General features: G+C 42.1%; 2 protein-coding genes and 1 long non-coding RNA gene across 11 annotated transcripts; 2 read left to right on the forward strand and 1 right to left on the reverse strand.

The window, feature by feature from the left end:
- Window positions 1-1,288: 1,288 nt before the first annotated feature.
- Window positions 1,289-13,329, forward strand: tom1 (target of myb1 membrane trafficking protein). 9 transcript variants are annotated; one of them, XM_076032545.1, is made up of 16 exons: window positions 1,289-1,456; window positions 3,259-3,343; window positions 3,436-3,514; window positions 3,995-4,144; window positions 4,273-4,407; window positions 4,522-4,656; window positions 5,223-5,339; window positions 5,625-5,758; window positions 5,871-5,913; window positions 6,009-6,147; window positions 6,250-6,304; window positions 8,347-8,422; window positions 8,722-8,787; window positions 9,237-9,299; window positions 10,549-10,591; window positions 12,540-13,329. In XM_076032545.1, exons 1-16 carry the CDS (start codon window positions 1,405-1,407, stop codon window positions 12,632-12,634), a joined length of 1,467 nt encoding a protein of 488 aa, XP_075888660.1. In that variant the 5' UTR covers window positions 1,289-1,404; the 3' UTR covers window positions 12,635-13,329. The 9 variants fall into 9 exon arrangements, with proteins under 9 accessions (XP_075888660.1, XP_075888658.1, XP_075888663.1 ...); XM_076032543.1 differs by lacking the exon at window positions 10,549-10,591; XM_076032548.1 differs by lacking the exon at window positions 8,722-8,787.
- Window positions 10,375-14,166, reverse strand: LOC142892394 (uncharacterized). The gene is made up of 3 exons (XR_012927419.1): window positions 14,051-14,166; window positions 11,716-11,792; window positions 10,375-11,622 (listed from the first exon to the last, which is right to left on the reverse strand). It is a non-coding gene; the product is annotated as an uncharacterized LOC142892394 (long non-coding RNA).
- gcat (glycine C-acetyltransferase) lies at window positions 14,104-22,849 on the forward strand. Its single transcript, XM_076032553.1, has 9 exons — window positions 14,104-14,320; window positions 15,295-15,425; window positions 15,537-15,638; window positions 15,748-15,894; window positions 17,100-17,254; window positions 17,810-17,892; window positions 19,048-19,219; window positions 21,076-21,197; window positions 22,164-22,849. The coding sequence occupies exons 1-9, from the start codon at window positions 14,104-14,106 to the stop codon at window positions 22,313-22,315; spliced, it is 1,281 nt and encodes a 426-aa protein (XP_075888668.1). The 3' UTR covers window positions 22,316-22,849.
- The last annotated feature ends 106 nt before the right edge of the window (window positions 22,850-22,955 follow it).

Raw genomic sequence — 22,955 nt, forward strand, 5'->3', positions numbered from 1 at the left:
AAATAAATGAAATCAATATAACAAAAGTAGGCCTGCTTGGCTGAACTCTAGAAAAAACAAACAAGATGCCTCACTGGCTTATCTAAAAAAAAAATTAAAAAAAAGGTCTCCAAAAACGTAAAAGTGTGGCACAACCAATAAACCTAGTGGGATAACAACAAATCAACTACGTGCGTGTAAAATGTATAGGGTACCCCAACTTACCCACTCACTCAAACCTCCCACCACATATCAGGCAAAAAAAACATGTGTCTGAGCGAATGGACAAACAGCAAGAGAGAGAGCTTGAAGGCCTCAGACCTCCTCCATTTTATGAGGTAGTCTCTGTCTTGATAGGCCAGCTGGAGAGACAGGAGGCCGATAGGAGGCTTGGTCTGCTGCCACAGGTGAGCACCTGAGAAAAAAGAAAAAACAGAAAGGGGAGGGGGAGGGGGAGGAGCAACACAAAAACACACTCCTTTTTGCTGGGCACGTAACACTTTGGAATATCTCTAATAAGCTGCAGTAGAATAAACAACAACAACAACAACAATAAACACTCAACAGCAGTTATGCTTAATTCATATGATTTGTTTGAAGTTAGAAGAACCATCCACATTCGGATGCCTTTTTGTTTGGAAGGTTTTGGTGTGGTTAAACATAGACAGGGTATTTACCTTTTGTTGTCCCAACAATGTAGCTCAGCAGCCTGGGATCTGGGTGGGAGTCGCCAAACTTTTTCCAAACTGCTTATTTGTTTCTCGACTAATCCTCTTCCATCCACCAAGTTGTCTGTATTTACCAAATAGATTCTCCTTCCAAAAGAGGCAATGTTCCATCCAACGGTCCGCGGCTCACAGTAAAAATTGTTCATACTTTTCCACGCTTCTCTCACTTGTTCATTTGGAAACATATAGTTAAGATAAAGTCAGAAAGAGTGGGACATTTATCGTTTATTCACTTATTTGACACACCTGACATTTACATACATATGAGTCACAGTTTTGTTTTTTTGTGTGGCGATGTTACACCATGGAGTTGAGAATTAGCATTAGCTATAAACTATGCATCACATCAGGTGGAAGCTCGTATTTAAATTGGAATATATTGTCCCTTGACAAATAATACAAATAAATAAAAGTATACCACGTAAAACAATATAACACTGTTTAAAGATTGAAAAGGCGCTCTCATTCTATGAAGTGAGAGTTGGTTGTTGAGTGCTTGGTGCAGTAGGCGGCAGCTAGCTGCGGGCTGCTGTCCCTTTAAAGAGTGACGCAGCTCAACTGGTGCTCGCGCTACACTCTCTTCTCCTGCGCGGTCATCGGCAGTGAGTGTCGCGAGCGGCCCGGCGTGCGTGTGCTGGGCTTGTGGACGCGCTGCGCTTGGACGTCGGCGCTTCGCAGGGTTTCTCACCCTCTCACCATGGAGTTCTTATTAGGGAACCCGTTTAGCACTCCGGTGGGACAGCGGATAGGTGAGCCCCTCCTATCAACCGTGACATCGTAGTAACGTCCACTAGCTAGGTCCGCGGCAGCCGCCGGAAGCTCTAATCGCTATCTGTGAAACCATGTCCGCATTTACTACGGGTAGTTTTAACAGGCTCTGCTCAAATATTGCCGACTAGATGCTTTAAATAGGTTTTAAGTAACATTTATTAACCCCGACGGAACGGCTACGGGGGATATAATTGATTGACACTTTCGCTGCACAATGATGAGACGGGGGCGGTGCGAAGATGATACGGGGCTGAAACCTGATTGGCTGTTGGTTTGTCTGTTCAACATGCCAATAAGTGTCCGACTTCCGCCTGACCTAAATGCACGTCCGACTGCAGCCTCCTTACATCCCGCTTGGATGCCTTTAATAACTGATGGCAAATGAGATTTAGGGATTATTTATTGGTAAAAAACGATTGTGTTTGTAGCAAATACCGTCCTATCTTTTAATGAAACAGTTTTTTGTTTTTTTTTTAGTAATGGAAGCCATGAGCATGACCATCGTTTTGAACAAATATTCTGTTTGTACAGCTACAAATATGAAGCAGAGCGGTGTAACAGTCTATTTTAATACTCTTAAGGCTTGAGAGACCATGTCATATACGTGCCTAAATTATTGCACGGAGCACAGTCTGTAAGATACATTCTAACCAACAGGATGACATAGTGTCTATTGTACCAGAAAAAGGTGCTATGATCATCGCGCGCGCGCGCGCGCGCACACACACACACACACACACACACACACACACACACACACACACACACACCTGAGCTCAGTATATATGGTCCCAGCTGCAAGGTTTACCACTGCAGCACTATTGTCACCCAAGCCTCCTGCAGAGAGAGAAATTGAGAAGGTTAAAGATGTATTTAAGATGACGACTTCCTTCCTTCCTTCCTTCCTTCCTTGCTTGACCTTAGCATTAGCAGCACATATACAGTCATTAGCAAGGTGGTCCAGATAATGTGACCATTGAGTCTGTACAGTCTAATCTGCTGGCCTTCATCTATCGCTCATATCCCCAAGGGTTTACTAATTGTCAAAATAAAATATTGTGAAATATTGGTTAAGGTTTTTTTTTTGTTTTGTTCAATTAGCTATAAAAAGTAATCTCATAATTCCTTCTATTGATTTTTTTTTTCAAAGTTATAAATAATGAATGAAAACCATCTGTCAAAGGAAACTTATCCATTAACCACTTGTTTTGTTACACCAACAGTGGTGGCGAGTAATCTATTACTAAGTAATCCACTACTGTAACTGAACTTTTCTCGTAACGGAGTAATGTAAAGGGATTACTGTGGCAAAACTGGTAATTATATCATAATTACTTTATCAAGTAACGATTCCACTGCTCTTCTGAAATATTTTGCAAGCTAAAAATGTCTTATTATCCACAAAATGTCTGAAATTTAGCAAAACAACCAAAAACAACAATGTCGCAGATTAATGCAAAGTCATTGATCTGCAACAACGCACCAAAACAAGCGCGTTTGTGGCTGGAAATACAAACATTATTTTGAGTTCATCTCGTCTAGATGAAAGAATATTGTGGTTCGTTGTACTTTATGTGCAGGAAACAAGACGTTCTCAACGGACACTTCTTTTCTAAAGTAATTAGTAATTGATTACTAATGAAACAAAGTAGTTAGTTAATAATTAGATTACTTTTCAAAAAAAAAAGTAATCAGTAATCTGTAGTTGGATTACTTTTATGGAGTAATCCCAACAACACTGTGTGTCAAACAATTCATATTCCTGTATACATTTGTCCAGAGAGTGCAACCAGTTCCAGCCTGGTGGCAGAAGACTGGGGCCTCAACATGGAGATCTGCGACATGGTCAACGGCTGCGAGGAAGGGTGCGTGCCCGTATCCTGTGTGTGGACTCAGGGCATCAGAGTGCCTCTGTGTCGTGGTGGAAGCCCGTTAGTGAAACGCACTTCTCTTGCAGACCCAGAGACGCCGTCAAAGCCATTAAAAAGAGGATTGCGGGAAACAAGAACTTCAAGGAGGTGATGCTGGCACTCACGGTGAGTTTTGTTTTCGCGGCCCCCTCGCCCCGGTTTGACGCCGTCGGAAAACAGTGGCGCACGCTCGGACTCGACACAGTGTGCTGCTCCTCGCTGTGCTCTTTTCATTATAAAAGAAAAACAACATGATGGTGGGAATATTATGATGAAATTCCCAGGCAGTTTTTAACTCATCGATCTACATGTCAACCCATTTTCCTGAAACTTTGGTGTAGAGACTGAAATAATAATGAAAGTTGACACAGTATGTAGACAGTAGTAGAGAGTGAGGAGTCCGCTGCACTTGAAAGACGTCAGCTGTTGATTGTCGAGCTGGTTTTTCTGGCACATTTGTTTCATTTGGCCCCCGAGTTCTGTTGAGTGTTTTCAAGGAGCAGCTCTGAAGCCTTGCACAGAGAGACATTCCTGTTTAGAATGCAAACAGAAAGTGTTTTATTTAACACTGCTCAAAAAACTCCTGCGTCCCCCATTCGATGCAAGGTCCTGGAGACGTGCGTGAAGAACTGCGGCTACAGGTTTCACATTCTGGTGACGACGCGGGAGTTCGTGGAGGGGGTTCTGGTTCGCTCCATCATCCCAAGAAACAACCCCCCGCTGGTGGTTCACGACAGAGTGCTGAGTATAGTTCAGGTACAAGACGCGTGTGCGTGTGTACGCAGATGGATGGATAGGTGTTTGACGTGCTTGCTGAGATCGGTGTCTGCAAGAACGTCGGCTCACCCTGAGACTTTTGTATTTTGCGCTCGTCTTTGCTGAAGGCGTGGGCGGATGCATTCCGCAGCTCCCCCGACCTCACAGGTGTGGTGTCTGTGTACGAAGACCTGCGAAGGAAAGGCCTGGAGTTCCCCATGACGGAGCTGAATGGCTACACGAGCGCCCAGCCCCAACAGAAGGTACCACGGCGTGAGCGCCGGCTGCATTCGCCGCTCACTAATACCTGGGTGCTGCGTCCTGCCGTCTCACTTCTCACTCTTCTTTGGGGTTCTTTCTGTGCCTTTTCTTACCAGGCCGTGCCTGCAAACAAGCCTGCACCAACTTCCCTTCCCTCTGTGATTCTGTCCTCTAAACCGCCACTCATCCCACAGCAGACCTCTGAGCTAAAAATGGCCTTGGAGGGAACAACTGCCCTCACTCACAGCCAGGTGACAGGAAGCGACGCTAGCTAGCTAGCTAGCTGTACATTAGATTAGATTAGATTGCTTTCAACTTTATTGTCATTGTACAGGTCACGAGTACAGATCAACGAAAATCAGTTAGCATCCAATCAGAAGTGCTTAGTTGTGAATTACACACACACACACACACACACACACACACATATATATATATATATATACATACATATATATATTTACATATATACATATGTATGCTATATAGGCCAATGCCATAGGTATTCACATACATATATTAAATTCATTCATTATTGGTATATCTTAGATAATAATGTAATAATGTGGATTATTGTCAGATATATTGATGTTATATTGCAAAGAATTATGGGATATTATATTATTATTATATGATAGGCCTGAGAACAAGGTTGGAGTTAATAAGTTCTTCTTTCTACTCCTCTTCAAACTGATCTTTGGACATTTCTTTGTCTTTATTTTCCTTTTGGTTGTTTGCCATACGCCATTCATTCCTTCATTCATTCATGCATTCATATTCCTTCATTCATTCCTTTATTCATAACCTGATCCTCCAGATAAAAGCGCTGAAAATAGAGCTGGGTGTGGTGCGGAGCAACCTGACCATGATGTCAGACATGATGAGTCAGCTGGATCCTGTGACTGTAAAAGAAGCAGACTTGGAGCTTCTGGAGGTAACAAAAAAGTAGATGTGATTGATTGGTTGATTGATTGATTGATTGATTGATTGATTGATTGACCAATCGATCGATCGATCATTTCAATATTATATATATATATATATATATATAATATTATGTTTTCTGTGGAAGAACATCATCACCATCCATTCTGAACAACCCCCGGAGTGTTTGACCCCTAACTGATCTCCTACTGCATACGTGTTGTGTTGCATCTGGCCCCTCCACCCCCCCACCCCCACCCCCACCCATGCATTCTCTGTCTGATTGTGTCATTAGCAGTTATACACAGTGTGTAAAGAAATGCAAACAAGGATCGGGAAAATAGTCCCCAGGCTCAGCGAGGAGACGCTGATTGAAGAGCTGTTGGCGACCAACGACGAGATGAACACTGCGTTCACTCGCTACCACAGGTTCATTCACACTTATATTCATAGATATTGTATATAACAAATATTGCTCTTGATATTTCCGTATGCTGCGGCCCTGTTGCGTGACAGCGTTGTACTGTGCTGCTGTTCTCAGGTTCGAAAGGCGGCTAACAAACGGCCCTGAGGGAGGGCAGAAGGTGGAGGCACACTTTGTGGTTTCTGGCTGCGGTTCAACAGTCTGAATTTCAACACTGCAACACTTCACAGTATTTTGCTTCTTTTTCTTTGCCAGAGCCACACGTACGTCAACCTGACGGAGCTCGATTTGACTGCCGGCTCGGTCAGCGAATCAGGACTGGGCTCGGCTGGCAGTGAGAGCTCCCACAGCCAGTCGAGAGCAGACAGTCTGTGCGGTCAGATGGCCAGATTGAGTGAGTAGTCCCGACTGGTGTGCTGTGCTGCGCTGCGCCGCACCTGTTAAACACTTTGTTCTTTGTCAATTAACTGTAAACCTGCCGCTGTTTTTCTCGTAGGCACAAGTGACTCTGACACATTCCAGCAGAAAATGGATTCCCCGACTCAGCCAAGGTACAAACACATCAACCAGTGGGTTTTAGTTGGAGAGGGAGAAGCTTGATTCACACCCATCCAGTGCAAATAAAATAACCCATCAGTGCGCATTAGACCAATGGGCACGTTGGCCAAATTTCCTCATCGACAAACACACTCAAACTCAACAGCATTTACAATTGTCTTTATCACTCTGGGTTTGGCTGAGTACCCGGTGTTATGTCCAAGAAAAGGTTGTTGATTCGATTAAAAAATGATGATGTAAAAAAACATTATCAAATAATAGAGCACACTGGCAAGTACAAATACAGGAAATGGGCTTCCAGTGGCGAGCAAACAAAACCATCAGCAGGCAAAGTCTGAACTGTGACTGTGTGCTTTCCAGCCAAAAAAAACATCACTCTGAGGCCTCAGCATGGCTGATGTAGTCATGGACCTGTGCACCTGCAGGGGGAGCCCACTAAACCAGGAAGTTATCGCCGCACCAGTCGCACACAGAGTCGATAGGAAATAACCTCGTGATATAAATGTTCAAACACAACTCAAGAGACGCTTGTAGAAATGAAATAAACACGTTTGCAGCTACGCGCTGGTTGAAACACGCCAGGTTGACCTGAAGCGCAGAGCGTTGCCAGTGTCTTCCACCAGTCACTCTTCTGCAGCGCAATGGGCTTTATTTTATTTTACCCATGAACAGAGACGCCCCCCCATTGAAGGTGGTTGGAAATACCGAACGAAGATGATTGCTGAAAAAGCTGCGGTTGCTGAGGCGTCGACTTCTTGGCGGCTCGTGCAGCAGTTTTCTTCTGTGAAATTTCAGACTGGACGCTGCAGAGATGTTGATTATATCCTGTCGCTCCTGGCAGGGTTGGACTGGGACAAAACATTCAACCCTGACATTTTGTCCCAGGCCGGCCCGACACCACCAGCGTGCAGATACTCTATGACCTCAGCGGGTCGAGGCAAAAATACAAAACACACAAGCCCTTCAGATTGCATTTACTGAACAATCCGCGTTTGGGAGCGTTCAACAAGACAAATTACTTCAACTTACACGACCCAAACATGACATGATAAGTTAGCCTACAGTGCTGCACTGACACGGAGAGTTTGTTGCCCCTTCAAGAAGGATTCAAGATTCAAGATGGGGGTTCATCTGTCATTTACAAACAGCTAAAACCTGTGCAATTGTTATGGCACTGGCAGGCTGCCAACAAGGAGAACTGCCGCTCACTCAAACGACCCCGTGTGAAGGACAAAAAACAAAACGTGCACACTCTTAAAGCGATCTATGAACAGGATCCATGTTCATGTTCTGGTCCTGAGTCATATGAAGGTCCAACCAGTTTGCTACAATCTCCTGAAACAACAAACTTCCTCAGTTATATATTATTATTATTATTATTATTATTATTATTATTATTATTATTATTATTATTATTATTAATATTATCATTATTATTATTATTATTATTATTAGTAGTAGTAGTAGTAGTAGTAGTAGTAGTATTAATATTAATAATCATAATGATAATAATAATAATGATACTGATCTATGTGAAGACACTGATCACAATAATAAGTTCTCAATAATTACCAACAGTGACTTAACAAGGTTGGATAACATTGAATTTTAGCCTCAGCTCAACGAGTTGTGCTATTTTTCAAACAGGCCTGCAGGGGGCGACTTGTGTGGTCCTTGTGGGGGGGCGCCCAACATTGGTGATCCCTGGTAGTCTTGACTAAGATAAATGTGTAATACAGTAGTTGGCCAAGGGGGAGGGTGTATTTTGTATTTGTTGAGGTACCATGCATTGCTTTGGCAATTACCAACAAAACATTTACCTTATTTGTCTTAAGAATGAATGTGTTTTCTCAGCCAGAAGTGCCAGACTCAAAAGTGGAACCACACAGACAGCCAAAATTACCCGTGACCCATCCAACCAACCTATTTACCCACTGATGCCCAATCCACCACTGGCTCTTGGCTCTCTGCGTGCATGTAGCAGTTGGTCTGAACTCAAATGAAACCGTAATATCCGTCCTTGCTGTGTGTCCAGTGGGCCGGGTGAAGTGGCTGTGGATGCTCTGGATCAGGCTCAGGCTCAGGACTGCAGGCTGCTCAACGCAGGGCTGGTAAGCACAGATCTTCATTATTTTCGCCACTGATTGATTCACAGGAAAAGCCCAAGAGTCGTGCGTTTGTGGTGCCACCTGTGGACTTTGCAATGACACAGCCGGTACTGAGGCACGTAAAGGACCAGTGAGCTGTGTGCTTTGTGGAAATGTCTTGAGTTCCATGACGTAAGGAAGCAAGGGAGTGTTTTCCTAGCTGGAGAATTACAGAGTTGTTGCAGTAGCAGAGAAGTGTGCGTGTTGCTCTGTGTCGCTGTCTCTCTCACCAAAAGCAACTCTTGTGTCTGCTGTGCATCAAGGACGGCAGCCCAGCCTCCACCTGCAGCTCCTCCCCAAAGTTAGATTGGATGATTAAGAGGGGAATGGTGGGTCTGAGTCGGACTGTGTCCAGTTTTGTACCCGCTCACCTCTCAGTCCCCTTTGTTTCTTGTTTGTTTCTTGTTTTTTTTTGTTGTTGTTTTTTTTTTTCGTTTATTCTGTTTGTGTGATTGCAGTTCCTTTTCGGTATCGTCTCGGTTGCTTTTGTTGGAGCTTTCAGTTGATAGTCGGGTGCTTTGCATGCTCTTAAGTTGGTTGAAGACAACTGAATGTTTCTGTTTTGTTTTGTTTTTTAATTTCCCTCCTGTGCTGCACCTACAGAATGTGTTGCTGATGAGATTTTACTGTCCTGGAATGCCACATTGTTGCCATATTTTATTTTGGTTTGTTCGCCAACGTTTTATCCATCTTGATTGCGCTATTTTCCAAGATATCATACACACACACACACACACGTAATTCCACTTACGGTCCTTCCTTCCTTTCATTTCCCCAGATTCCCCTCACACAGCCTACAGTCATGGATGACGTTGAAAAGTGGCTGGCGTTGGACGATGAGGTAAATCCACGCTACTAATTTGACGTGAGAATAAATCTACAGAATGTGCTCTGATTTCCTTGCAGATAGTATGAATTCCAGCCGCGTGTGTGCTCTCTCTCATGAACCTTTGACTCTCTATCGGTCTCCTCCCTCAAAGCATAGTTTGCTTTCCTTATTTTTCAAATGTGAAACTCTCTTTTGTTAAGCGTCAATTCCACTTGTGAGGAGACCATGTGGTTACAAATGCATTGGACTTCCAGATGAGTACAGTTTCTCAGTGGGACCTTCTTAACGTTGTCTGTCACATATGTACATACCCTCGAATGTCCTAACATCCTTAACATTACCCACGATATAAATTGAGCATTAACATTTATTTAAAGCAACAGGATAGGTGAGTGGACAATTATGTGTAAAAAAAAAAAAAAAAAAAAAAGTGTAGGTTGTTATTTAATTATTTCTGTGACGTTATGCAGCCAGCTGCGTTTGACTATTCCAAACCTCCGCATGTGGATGTTCAGTAACTTCTTCACTGTTCACTGTTCACACATCAGGTGATAAAAAAAAAGCGGGGGAGAACCACAGGGTGATGAAGCAGAACACAGCGTTTTTCCCTGTCTGTGAAGCCTTATTCGTCTTTCTGGGACTTGCTTGATAAATTGCAATCCATCACGGCCAACTCAAAATCCAAGTGTTACTGAGTTCATTTTAGTTGAAAGCTGGAAATTTAGAAGTTAAACCATCACAGTAGAAAACACAAAAAGTCCCCCAGTTCTTTGCAATGGGTGGTTGATGAAGAGAAGGACGTTATCATCTTGTTATAATATTGTTATTATTAATAATAAAATATTATGGAACATAAATGACACAACATAGTCTATAGTGTGTGACATATATGTAACAAAACCTTTAGCCCGGGTTGCACTTCGTCAAGTATTGTTTGAATTAAACCAACTCATCAACACTGTCTGACAGCTCAGTCCCACTAATTTCTGGCCAGGAAAATATTTACACATAGACACAGAATAACTTTGTGGGGTTTTCTCTTGTTTTTAACTGGTGGCCTTAATTGAATTAAAACAAATGACACAAATTAAATTCAAATTCTTCTTTTTGAGCGATGGTGGAATAATACAGGCGCTTTCCCTTTTGTATTTTGTCACATTTTATGATGGCTATACTAGCTATATTAAAAATGAATGTTAAGTGTAAAGTATTCTTTGGGCTTAACCTGCTAAATATTAACTCTAATGTTCTTGTCATGCAGCTTGATGACTTTGAGGAAGAGTCAGATGGTGTAACTAGTGAAGGTAAGGATCTTTTTCAACATCCTGGAAAATGGATTCCATCTGCACATCAAGGATCCACTGCTAAAATACTATATATATGAAATAATAAAGATTTTCAGTTACTGGCTCTGTTTAAAATGTCGGGTACATTTTGTGTTAAGCGACGCAGGTAATCGGGTGGAATATGCACTTCTTTTCTATACAGTAATAGTTCATTTTCAGTGAGTCACATATCTTCAGTGGCAGACGAGGGCAAACGCATCACAACTTCAGAAAGAAAAAAAACAAAACGTGTTAACGGCGCGAAATGCGCTCCAAATCATGAAGCGAGCTGCAGAGAAATACAAACAACAGCAGAAGTATTTCCAAAGGAACCACAGTCAGAGACGGACCAGCCTCCTACACAGAGTTCTGCTAAAATACACAGTGGATTTAGTTAATGTTATTTGATTTGAATTTGGATGAAAAGAAAAAAAACTAATCGTGTTACATATCATAACAGTCATTTTTCAAGTGTTTCGCGCAAAACACAAAAAACTGAACCAACTCAACATGAGAAGATGTTTTTGAGAAGAAAAAAATGTATCTTGGTCAAAAATGTTTGACCATAATTTCGATTTTATCTCATAATTTTACATTTTTACCTCATAATTTTTACTTTCTTATCTCATAATTATGACTTACCATCGGGCTATTTTTATTTTTTTTCTGAAGCTGATAGAGTAGCAGTAGAATTCTCTCTCACCAAAAGGTTTTGTTTAGTTTTATTGATCCAAAGTCAGTTAGAAATAAAACAAACTACAACCACTTGGGTATTTTAGCAGAACTCTGTCACTGATAGTGGTCACTTTGGAAACACTTCCACTCTTCTTTCCAGCACTTTTCATCCATTAGCGCGCACATCACGGGAGGGCATTTCATGCTATTTGCATGTTTCCTGAAGTTGTGGCTCGTTTACCTCTTGTCAACCACACATCATTCCAGCTGGTCAAACCTCAACCTTTACATATGTGTTTGTCTCACTTGGCTTAAAGCGCCTCCTCTTTCAGCCCCTGCAGAGATGTGTAATCACGGATGGCCTGTCTGAGATTTTTTTTTTCTTTTTTTTGATGTGTCATTATGTCGAGAAAATCACTACATGCTACCTGCCCAGGCAGCACCAACATCTCGGACAACACTGCTCAGCAGATGGCCCTTCATCACGGATGATTAGAATATGATGCTGAAAATTTTGTTTGTCACATGTCATGTTACATGGCAGTGACATGTTGGCGTGGCAAAACCTGAAGTGATTGTGCACACAAGGAATAAAGAAAGTGTAAAAAAAAAAGAAGAAGAAGAAGAAGAAGAAGAGAGAATTTAAAAGTGGCAAGTGAAATAGAAGTTTTACAAATATACAAAAGTACAAAGTACAAGTGTATTAGTACAAATAAGGGTGATTGAAGTGTGATGCTGTACTATACAATATAATATAAAATAATATCCACAAGAGTAGTCATAATGATAACATCAGTAAAATAACAGCAATAATAGTAGTAGTGGTAGTAATAATAATGGTGTAATATAATATAATAAACATTATAATCGATATGGTATAATTGAAAGAAAGCGTACAACTAGTAGTATGAGCTGGCATCAACCCACCATGCTACTAAGTCATTGTATTTAGGTTTAAAGACCACTGCCTTTTGAACACGTTGTAATTAAGCAGCGGGATTATTTTTCTCCCACCGGGCGTCTTGGACACTGAACGCATCATGACACAGCCAGACTCAAACTACTTGGCCGCACAGGCATCAGATTTCTAACCTTGGGACAAAGACAGATGGATGTCAGAGCTCTCGATGTCACATCTTACAGAGAATCGTGCAGATGCTCACAAAAATCCCAGCGTTGGATCTTTCAATCTGTTGTTTCATAATCCATCCATCTTAAATGTGTGTGTGTGTCTCTCTCTCCCTCTTTGCAGAGTTTGACAAGTTTTTGGCAGAGAGAGCGAAAGCAGCTGAGCGCCTGCCATCACTCAGGTCCTCCTCGCAGGATAACAACCAGTCGGAGTCTTGAGACGCCCTTAATTGCTGCCCAGCTGACTAACTCCGCTCATCTAGCTCCCACACTACATCCAGAGAAGTAGACAAGCAAAATGGCCAGTTGGCGCATCCAACAGGTATCGCAGCCTGTGTCCGAGGAAGGGTTTAATACACTTGTGTGCTGCTCTTAAACTGGAGTGCAACTTTTTTCTAACTTAAGAAGGCGATGTTCTGATGTGTACTGTTTGGCATTTGTTGATGGATGGAGGTTTTACTTGACACTATCATGAGGGTCCATTGTGTTGAAAGCAAATATTTGCACATTTTATATAATTAAATTCCTGCTGTTGGGAGGGGGAATATTGTTACATGGGGGAAAAAAATGACTTTTGCAACTAAGATGTATTCAATTGCTGAAATAAGCTGTATATGTTGTTTCATAATATTATGGGTGTCCGTTGCAGTAGCAAATGTTGTAAAACATGTATGTAAGTGAAGCTCAGCGAAAGGGACAGTTTGATACTTAACTTGAGTCTTGATTATTGTAAAGAAACATTTCCCTGTGCAATTTTCTCATTTGATAAGGAAGTCCTGGAAGAAAACTGTCCCTGAAGCGAACTCCTTAACTGGAACTCTACCTGTTATCATCCTAATCTTTATTCGCAAGGTTTAAATTCACAACTGGATGTGTTTTTTTTCATTATGCTAATAAAACTGCATTTACGGTTTCATTTACTGTGTTTTCTTTAATGCTGAACTAATGCTGAGTTAGCGCCTAATGCTGTCGTTATGGGCTAACTTGATGAGAAAGTCTCTAGAGGGAGGTTGGGTCTAATTTCATGTATCTGCAGCTTCATTCCAGCATGGAATATCTTCCTTGTGTCTCCCTTGCACTGATTTATGTAGACGAAACTTTAGCCAGAGAGCTACTTACTGCTAAACATACTTGTAATTGTGAATTTGTGCTAAATAGATGTAGGAGATTCCTAAACAACTAGATTGTTTACTGAATAGTAAAAGTATGTATTATTATTATTATTATTATTATTATTATTATTATTATTATTATTATTATTATTATTATTATTATTATTGTGAGCTGTGTCTAATTAGTTTTAAATTGTGTGTTCAGACAAAATTTGGAATTTCATTGGAGTTGATACTTTAAAAACCTATCAATGGTTTTAAAAAAAAACAAGATGAGAAACAATATTATGCTTCTGTCTTCTTTGTAGTTTCTACACATGCGCTGACTGTCTCTGATGGGCCAATGACCGGCCAAACTGTTATGTAGTCGAGAGAGCTGCAGTTCACGTTAAGCAACACATTGCTAACGTGGTAGGAGTGACGTCGTACTTTTCTTAACGCTGATTGGTCAAAGCTCGCCATGTGGCATATTCCCTGCTCTGTGATTGGTTCGCTATGCCTTACGCCTCCTTTCTAATCTTACCATATGCTGCCACACAGTAGTTTTTGACAGTTCCGACGCTGGTCTCCGCCGTCATGTCTCTCGGAAAAGCCGCCCGTACTTTAGTCAAACCTGCCCGCGGCGTCGTGGCGTCCCTGTCGGCCCCGACTCGGACTTACGCCGCTGTGGCCGAAGCCAGGGCGGTCCTGGAGCAGGAGCTGGAGGGTATCCGCGCAGCGGGAACGTGGAAGGCTGAGAGGATCATCACGTCGATGCAGGGTCCTCAGATCAACGTGGACAGCAGCCGGAGCAGTGAGTGCTGGAACTGTGGCGACAATCCGCTGTTATAGAAGCCAACCAGCCGGTTGGTTGTTCGTCCTGCAAAACGACCTCAACAAGCCCAGTTTGGGCTCAAGCAACTGTTTGAGTCAGTCTGCAGTCAGACAGACTCCAACCAACCGAGTTGCATGTTTTACCAGCCTTTTACCAAGACTTTGCAGAGTTCTGAAACAGCGTTTCGGCTGCTGACGTAACCTAAATTAAACGCCTAAGAATAATAATTATTAGTAGTAGTCGTAGTCGTAGTAGTGGTAGTAGTAGCAGTAGTTCTTCTGTTTGTCAAAAGTAGTCCTATCTTGAGTAATTTTCTCATTTCCAAACTGTCGAAGTTTCCCACAATGAAATCTTCTATTTTAAATTGTGTAATGTCTGAGATTTTATTTCCAACATTACACAATTTAAATCGTGGGGTTAAGTAGTCATAAATAGGAAATAGTTTTATTGAATTGAGAACGTAATCTGATCCTTTTGTAAACGACTGCTGATTCATGAAATGCTCACTGACCTTAGCGACCTTTCCTGCGGCCGGTCCATCTGAATGGCAACATCTCAACATGCTACACTTTGCGCCATGTCAAATCTTCTCACTTGCCTCACATGATCGTTGTTGTTTTTATGACCTTGACTCAAGTGGGTGCCTTTTTTTTTTTTTTTTTTTTTTTTTTGGTCTGGTTTTGTCCGAGGTAAACAGTGTTTACCTCTAGTGTGGACAGTCTGCTGCTCTAATGTCTTCTCTTCTGAAGATATCAGCTTTAATTCTTGTCAGTTTAATTATTAAACTAAAAGCAAGCAAATTGCCAAACACATCCATTTCAATAAACTATAATCAAATGTATCCAGCAATTTGCTTTCAACAATTTTAGTCTTTTAACCCAAACGAAAAGAGCACAGACGTCTCTTTCAGTGACTACTCGCCCTTGACGTGAGCCTCTCTGTCTCTGTTGCAGGCATACTGAACTTCTGTGCCAACAACTACCTGGGACTGTCCAGTCATCCAGAGGTTGTGAAGGCAGGCGTTGATGCTCTCCATTCACACGGTGCCGGACTGAGCTCTGTCAGGTTTATCTGCGGCACTCAGGTACCGGTGGCTTTTCATAGACGTGAATGCTCGAGCAAGATGATGTACGTGGTGGATGCATTTGCAGCCCGTCGGTCGACAGAGGCATTCAGGTTACTCATTCCATTGCAGGACATTCACAAAAATCTGGAGCAGAAGCTGGCCGAGTTTCACCAGAGGGAAGACTGCATCCTGTATGCCAGCTGCTTCGACGCCAACGCTGGCCTGTTTGAGGTGGCTCCTCTTCACGCGCCGCCGTCACGAGCAGAAAACCCAAAAACCCAAGCCAAAAAAATGTCAGCAAAGTGAAGTGAAAACAAATCTTGTGGTACTCTTCCGTCAGGTCCTGCTGGGTCCAGATGATGCGGTGCTGTCTGACGAACTCAACCACGCCTCCATCATCGATGGCATCCGTCTGTGCCGAGCAAAACGGCTGCGTTACAAACACATGGACCTGGGCGATCTGGAAAGCAAGCTCAAAGAGTCACAGGTATGTTTGTGTTTGGACAACAATATTTTTTATTTATTTTATTTTTTGATAAAACATTCCTTTTATGACTTTTATTTTGTATTTAATTTGTCATTTATTCTGTTTTCCTTTACACTTGGCTGCACCGGGACCAGAGTGTCTCATCTCGTTCCACCTCATGTTTTTTTACATGTGTTGAAATGACAGTAAAGCATCTATCGATCTATCAATCTTTATACATATATGTACATGTATACATATATATACACATAAATATATATATATATGTCAATATCAAATAATCTGCAAGCTGAACAGTGTGTGGGAGTTTCTGTTTGACATTAAGGCAAAAAAAAATCATCCAGGCAGTCCCTTAACAAGCATGCTGAATATTGTCAATCATTCCACTTAAAGGTCCAGTGTGTAATATTTGGCTTGATTTATGATTTTCATACTGGTAAAAGCTTAACGTACTGCCCATAAATACATTAATGAAGATGTATTCAATAAAAGTCATTTGGGTTTCATACCCTAAGAACTGTTCTCACATACATGTACAAGAAGATCAAGGGTCTTACTCCCAGTTAACTGCCTGTGAAGTTAGTGTGACCGCTGCCGTCCTCAAATAAACCAACAAAGAAACAGAAGGTGGACGAGGCGTCCAGGTTTTGGGTGCGCAGACCACCGCAGTTCACTGGCGAGCTCAGGAGAGGAGGGAGAGCGAAAGACGCTGCAATCTAAAATGTAACTAGTTGATGTTGCTGTTTCTTCTCCAAAATCTCCATATATTGCACACTTTGACTTCAGTGGACCAATTTGATCATGGCATATATGTACAGTATATTTATACAACTGGCATTTGGTACACAAACTGAATATCTGAGCAAAGCAACTCAACTCGGCAAAGCAACTTTATTTTTCATGACCCTATCAGTGTCATATGAGGTAACTTTCCTGGCACTCTTACCCTTGTGTACACAAACGGGGGGAAAAAAAAAAAACAGTACTGATAACCAAATTACTTGATCAACAGAATGAAGACTTTTTTTTTTTTTTTTTGCAATGAACTTCCTCACCAGAGACACAAACACGTTTTCTCTTTACAGTTACAGTTTGGGTGACTGGGTCATGATTGGTTAAAGCTGTGACCCTGCGTGGAGCTCCAAGCAGTCTTCTGATCACCAGTTTTCTGTTCTGTGCCCTCCCCCCACCCGCTCCCCCGCAAGTCATCTCGAATGCGCCTGGTGGTGACGGACGGTGTGTTTTCCATGGATGGCGATGTGGCTCCTTTAACGGGGATTTGCGACCTGGCTGAGCAGTACGGCGCCATGGTCTTCATAGACGAATGTCACGCCACTGGCTTCCTGGGTCCACGGGGAAGGTGGGTGAATAAGCCATCCCCCTTTCTATGGTCCACCACTCTAATATGGGCTTTAACGTTACTGTCTTTTTTTTTTTTTTTTTCCATAAACATTTTATTGTGTTTTTTTGGGTGATACAATTTTCAATTATCCTCAAACTTACAAAACAGTTCAGTATCACATAAGTATGTATAAATAATAAGTTTAACCACTTTTAACTGTAAACTGTAACTACTGTATAGTTTATTTTTATTCTTCTATTTTCACTTTTTGTATTGTTTTTTTTGACTGCTGCAACGGTGTAGTTTCCCAATTTGGGATCAACAATTATTTTTAAGAGGCACAACACTGTAAAGCTGCAGCCTCAAAATCACCAAGTACACTGTCCCTGCATCAGTCGAGACAAATGTCATCAAAGGAAGAGTAAATTAAAGGCCGTCTGCAACATCAGCGTGTGGTTGTTAGGGTCCAGTGTATGATATTGGATAAAGAAGAAAAAAAACAAACAAATCAGGATGATGATGAAATCAGGCATCATACTTTAAGTTTTCTACTTGTATCAATTTTTTTTTTAGAGGAACCGACGAGCTCCTGGGAGTGATGGACCGGGTGCACATTGTGAACTCCACCCTGGGGAAAGCACTGGGAGGAGCAGCTGGTGAGTGACCTTCTGACCCGACTGTTGCAACAACTGGAAATCTGAAGCACAATCACTGGACACACCTTCACTTGTATTAATGCAGTTTTGTTGGTATTAATTCTGTCCGATGTTGACTCCTTGTTTTAGGATATCGTCCGGGCAAATTCTAAACAACTGTTTTACCACAGGCAGGCGACAGTGCTTGGTTGCTTTATAGAAACTGTAAATGGAATAACAAGACTATGTTCCTTCTTCCAAAGAGGTGCACATTCACCTGCCATGTCTTTTCGTAATACGTGAATTTCTTGAGATGCACCTGTAAGAGACGAGTGTTCCTGCGCGCTGCTCCCTTGACATCATGAACCCTCCCATGTGTTTTTGCCAGTGCCACCCTTCACTGCAGGGGTGGGCAAACGTTTTGACTGGTCGGCCACAGTGGGTGCTAAAATTTGACAAAGGACCCACCTCGTAGGAAAAAATATTATGGGATGTGTAGAAAACATGCCTTTAACGTCAATTGAAAATGAACAAAAGCTGCCGGTGTAGCGGCGACGACATTTCCAACTGTCTTCATCACTCTGGGTTTGGCTGGGTAGGCGCTGTATTAGACCCTTGAAGCGGAACGTCCAGGACAAGGTGGTTGATTTGAAATAAAAAAAAAATGATCTTGATCTTGAAAAAAAAAAAATCAAATAACATAGCACACCCACAGGCAAATACAGAGGAAAGCTTCCAGTTGCAAGCAAACAAACCTATGAGCAGGCAAGGTCTACAGACTGTGTGCTTTCCAGCCAACAAAAGTAGTAGTCATGGACCTGTGCACCTGCAGGGGGAGCACAATAAAACAGAGAGTTATCCGCACACACACACGCACAGTCCATATGAAATAAGCTACTTTAAAAAAAAAGAAATTGGCTCGTACATGTAGTTTCTCCTGTTAGCTGGCTAGCTGACCCCAGCAACTGTCCCCAAATTAAGTTAAAGAACACGCTTTTGCTCCTGAGGGCAGTTTTTCCTTACAGCAGAACTTTGTATTGGTCCATCACTGATAGTGGTCCCCTTGGAAAGAGCCATAATTGGCAGTGGCGTTGGGCTCTCACAGCCACCAGAGTCTTCAGTGTGCGAGCTGTGTCCAATCCACCCGTGTCTGTTTTGTGCGTGCTCGTCTCCTAGGTGGCTACACCGTCGGCCCCAAGCCTCTGATTGACCTGCTGAGGCAGCGCTCGCGGCCGTACTTGTTCTCCAATTCTCTCCCCCCTCCTGTGGTGGGCTGCGCCACCCGAGCCGTGGAGCTGCTGCTGGCCTCCAGTGAGATCGCAGAGAGCATGACGGCCAAAACCATGAGGTACGTTTGGTTCTCGGGGCAAAATTAGAGGGGAAAAAGGTTTCTGGAAACTCCTAAAAAATTTTACTCAATCCTAATTGTTATTCTTAAAGGTCTAGTGTGTCAAATTTGGCCTGATTTATGATTTTCCTATTGGTAAAAGCTCAATTTACTGCTCAGAGATACATTAATAGAAGTGTTGTTGCAGTACAATAAAAGTAATTTGGTTTTCCTACTCTTAGGATGGCTCTCATACATTTATAAGAATATATATATATATTGTAAGGGTTGAAGAAGAAGGTGGACGAGGTTTCCAGGTTTTGGTGCACAGGCCCCCGTAGTTCACCGGCAAGCCCAGGAGGGGGAAAGAGAGTGAAAGACGCTGCAATCTGAAATATAACCACTTGATGTCGCTGTTTTCTTCTTTGAAATCTCCAAATATTACACACTGGACCTTTAAATATTTGCCAAAGTGCGTGCGTGCGTGTGTTTTTCACAAGGTTTGGCCCGCAAACAAAATGGGATTTCTTTTTTCACCTCTGTATGTATAAAATAATTACACTACGCCACTAGGTGTCATAGTTGCGCAGTGTAGGTACAGCAAAACAAACTTGAACTTGAAGCGCCGAACTTTCGCCAAGTGGACGATGATATAACAGGACCTTCTTCATCACATGTGACATAATATTACAAGATGAGGCTCGTCCAAACATTGTGTTCTAAATATGAAACGCTCCCTCCACACCCCACACACAGGGACCTGCTATATCAGGGACAACCGGAGAGTTATTATTTAATACGAAATATAGTGTAAGCCTTAATGTTTAATCATGTGAACATTTTTTTTTTTTTTTTGTATAAATAATGAATAATCTTTTTCAGTCAATGTACTGGCAATGATCCCATGAAAAGGGATTGATATGATCGAATGGCTCAGCAAGGGGCAAAAGCTTATGACATATAATATACATAAACACACACACACACACACACACACACACACACACACACTTACCTTCCTGTAGGCTACTGCAGTTTCTAGGTATTTCGTGCGTATTTTGTATTTATGTTGTGGGAACAACTTAATAATTTGTGCACACGTTTTATATCTACATGCCATGCCTGGGGCTATGTACAGAACAGTCTCCATTAATATTCATAAAAATCCAATCTACCCGGTTCTGATGAAATGCCTGGAGTCACTTCTCCAGTTTCCTCCACGCAGGGCTGTTCACGACGGCTCGTCTGTCAAGCAGCGCCAACAGAATTAGCATTGTAGTGAAGGGAGGAGTGTCAGGTGAAGGTTGGAGGCTCTTTCTCTGTCGATCACAAACCCATGTGTAAACACACAGCTCAATTACTGTTAGATAAGTGAAGCTGTTTTAAAGCAGGGGGCTAATATTTTCCTCCGTCCATAAACAGAACCAAGCTAGCTACAGGCCTAGGTTTTTATTGACATTGCCTTGTCCTCTCCTGTTACCCTTTTACAAACATCCCAGTGTACACTGAGAAAAATCTCCAAGATACTTTTCAAGTGCTGCGTTGTGATGAGTTGGGCTCACTTTCTATTCATTCCAACCATAGTAACTTACATTTATTTAAGCCGGCGGATGGTTTTTCACTGTATGCACGTCCATGATGATGCTGGATGTACAGATTTGCACTTCACAAATGTACCGTGCGTCTATTAATGTTTTATTATCTTTTATATGTACCTAAAGAAACCCACACAAGCGTCTCCCCTCTGCTTGTCTGTACAGGTTACCCTTATTTTGAAGGTTTTGGTTTTTTTTTTCTACCTAGATTTTGTTGTCGTCCTCTTGAATAATGACTCTTTTGTAATGATGTCTCCCCCAATCCGTGTGTTGTCTCTCTAGGTTCAGAAATAAGATGACTCAGGCTGGCTTCACCATTTCAGGCTCCGCTCACCCCATCTGTCCTGTGATGCTGGGTGACGCACGGCTGGCATCGGTCATGGCCGACGACATGTTGAAGCTAGGTGAGGCCGCTGCCCGAAGGAATGTGTTTAGTTATACTTGCATGTGTTTGGTTGTATTTTAGTTAATGAAAAACGATGTTTCTGATACATTTCAAATTTTGGGAAGGCAAAAATCCTCGCACGTCTCTTTCCACAGCTAGTGCGTCGGAGGGTGACAATTAAGTCCAAACGAACAAAAGGAATTCCCGCACACGTGGCCAACTTGCAGAATTTCATTGCGACGTTTCGGTCCTGGAGGAACATTTGCTTGACAAGGATCCAGCACCGAAACGTCGAAATAGAATTCCGGAATGTGCAGGAATTCTTTTGGGAAATTTGGGGAAGGAAAATAGTGTGATAAATTATACTGAATTAAAGTGACAGCACTAAGTGTCAGTATCAATAATTTAGTATTGATACTTAGTAGATTGATTATCAATTAATATTGCTGGTAAAAAGAATAATAACTAAATATAATTTGTTTAATTTTTTTTTATCATACACTAAGCACTATGTGAACTACATGCTCTCTGTGTATGACTACAGTGGCTCATAGAAAAGCACTGAGTATTGTGAACAATCCTGATCACCATATAAGAGAGTGTTTGGCAACTCCCAGTTTAAAGTTAACCGTTTCATATTGCTTTATTACCCACCCTGTTGACTTCCATACATTGTCATTGTATACACTGTACAGTGTGCATACCTCAGATTTCTAAATAAGCTTTTAAGCCAACTCTCTCCATTGCTGCTTGTTGAACGTGGCTATTTGAATTGTACGTGAGTAGCGAGTAAAGTAAAGCGACTAAAGAGTAAATAAAACCAGCTGCAGCAAACCTACAGACGACTGGCTGACATACAGTCCGTGCAACCGTTGCTCTTCCCTCCTCATTTCTGATCATTCCGCTGCGTTTGTTATGACGTCCGCCTCAGCGATGACCCTCGCCCCCCCCCCCCCCCCCCCCCCTCTCTCTCTCTCTTCCGCAGGAGTGTACGTGATTGGTTTCTCCTTCCCAGTCGTGCCAAAGGGCAAAGCCAGAATCAGAGTTCAGATCTCGGCTGCCCACACAGACGAAGACATCGACCACTGCGTGGATGCCTTCATTCAGACGGGCAGAAAGCACGGCGTCGTCTCGTGAATGTGATCGGCCGAGGATCAGCGAAGCGCTCGCTCTGGCGGAGCGCGTTCTGTTACGCTGCACACCCGCCGGGGTTGTAATGGAGCTCACTGGTTACATTTGCAGGTCATTGGAGGTGTGTTTGTGTTTGCTCGTCGGGATAACGCAAGTAGGCTAACGCATGTAGAACTTTGTACTTTAAGAAAAGGCTGTCAACCGAATAGGGCAAAAAGTTTGAGAAAAAAAAAAATCACATTAACGGATTCTAATTTTAAATATTGTGAGATTTTTTTTTTGTTTGTTTTTTTTTTGGACTGTATGAAATACGATTGTGACAGCGGTAGTGTCTGTTCATGACAACTCGCTCAATTCTTTCTCCAAATGTGGCTCCTTGTGATACCGACACATTTGCGTATGTATCGGCCTTATGGAACTTACAGCGTTTGACATCCAAATGGCCTTTTTCATTCCTCCGAATTAAAAAGCTGCTTTCTCTGTTTTCCAAAAATATCAAACATTGTTTTCAATTCCTGAAATAAAGAGCTGTTTTCTCTATTTCCTCTATTTCTCTCCTGTCTGTTTTCTAAAAGCTGTTTTTAATTTTCTGAAAATTGTAAAGTCTTTAAACGTAAAATCTGAATTATATGCTTTGATTTTTGGG

The sequence above is a fragment of the Nelusetta ayraudi genome, unplaced genomic scaffold, assembly GCF_046127955.1.
Source record: "Nelusetta ayraudi isolate G7.1 ecotype Tasmania unplaced genomic scaffold, CSIRO-AGI_Nayr_v1 ptg000034l, whole genome shotgun sequence".
NCBI lineage: Eukaryota > Metazoa > Chordata > Actinopteri > Tetraodontiformes > Monacanthidae > Nelusetta > Nelusetta ayraudi.

Excerpts from the sequence above, each read along its gene's own strand:
- tom1 (XM_076032543.1), top strand. The coding sequence starts at position 1,405 with ATGGAGTTCTTATTAGGGAACCCGTTTAGCACTCCGGTGGGACAGCGG. Across the intron at positions 1,457-3,258 it reads TCCGGTGGGACAGCGGATAG|AGAGTGCAACCAGTTCCAGC; the intron begins GTGAGCCCCTCC and ends ACATTTGTCCAG. Across the intron at positions 9,300-12,539 it reads GGCTGGCGTTGGACGATGAG|AGTTTGACAAGTTTTTGGCA; the intron begins GTAAATCCACGC and ends CCCTCTTTGCAG.
- gcat (XM_076032553.1), top strand. The coding sequence starts at position 14,104 with ATGTCTCTCGGAAAAGCCGCCCGTACTTTAGTCAAACCTGCCCGCGGC. Across the intron at positions 15,895-17,099 it reads GCAAGCTCAAAGAGTCACAG|TCATCTCGAATGCGCCTGGT; the intron begins GTATGTTTGTGT and ends CTCCCCCGCAAG. Across the intron at positions 19,220-21,075 it reads ATGACGGCCAAAACCATGAG|GTTCAGAAATAAGATGACTC; the intron begins GTACGTTTGGTT and ends TTGTCTCTCTAG.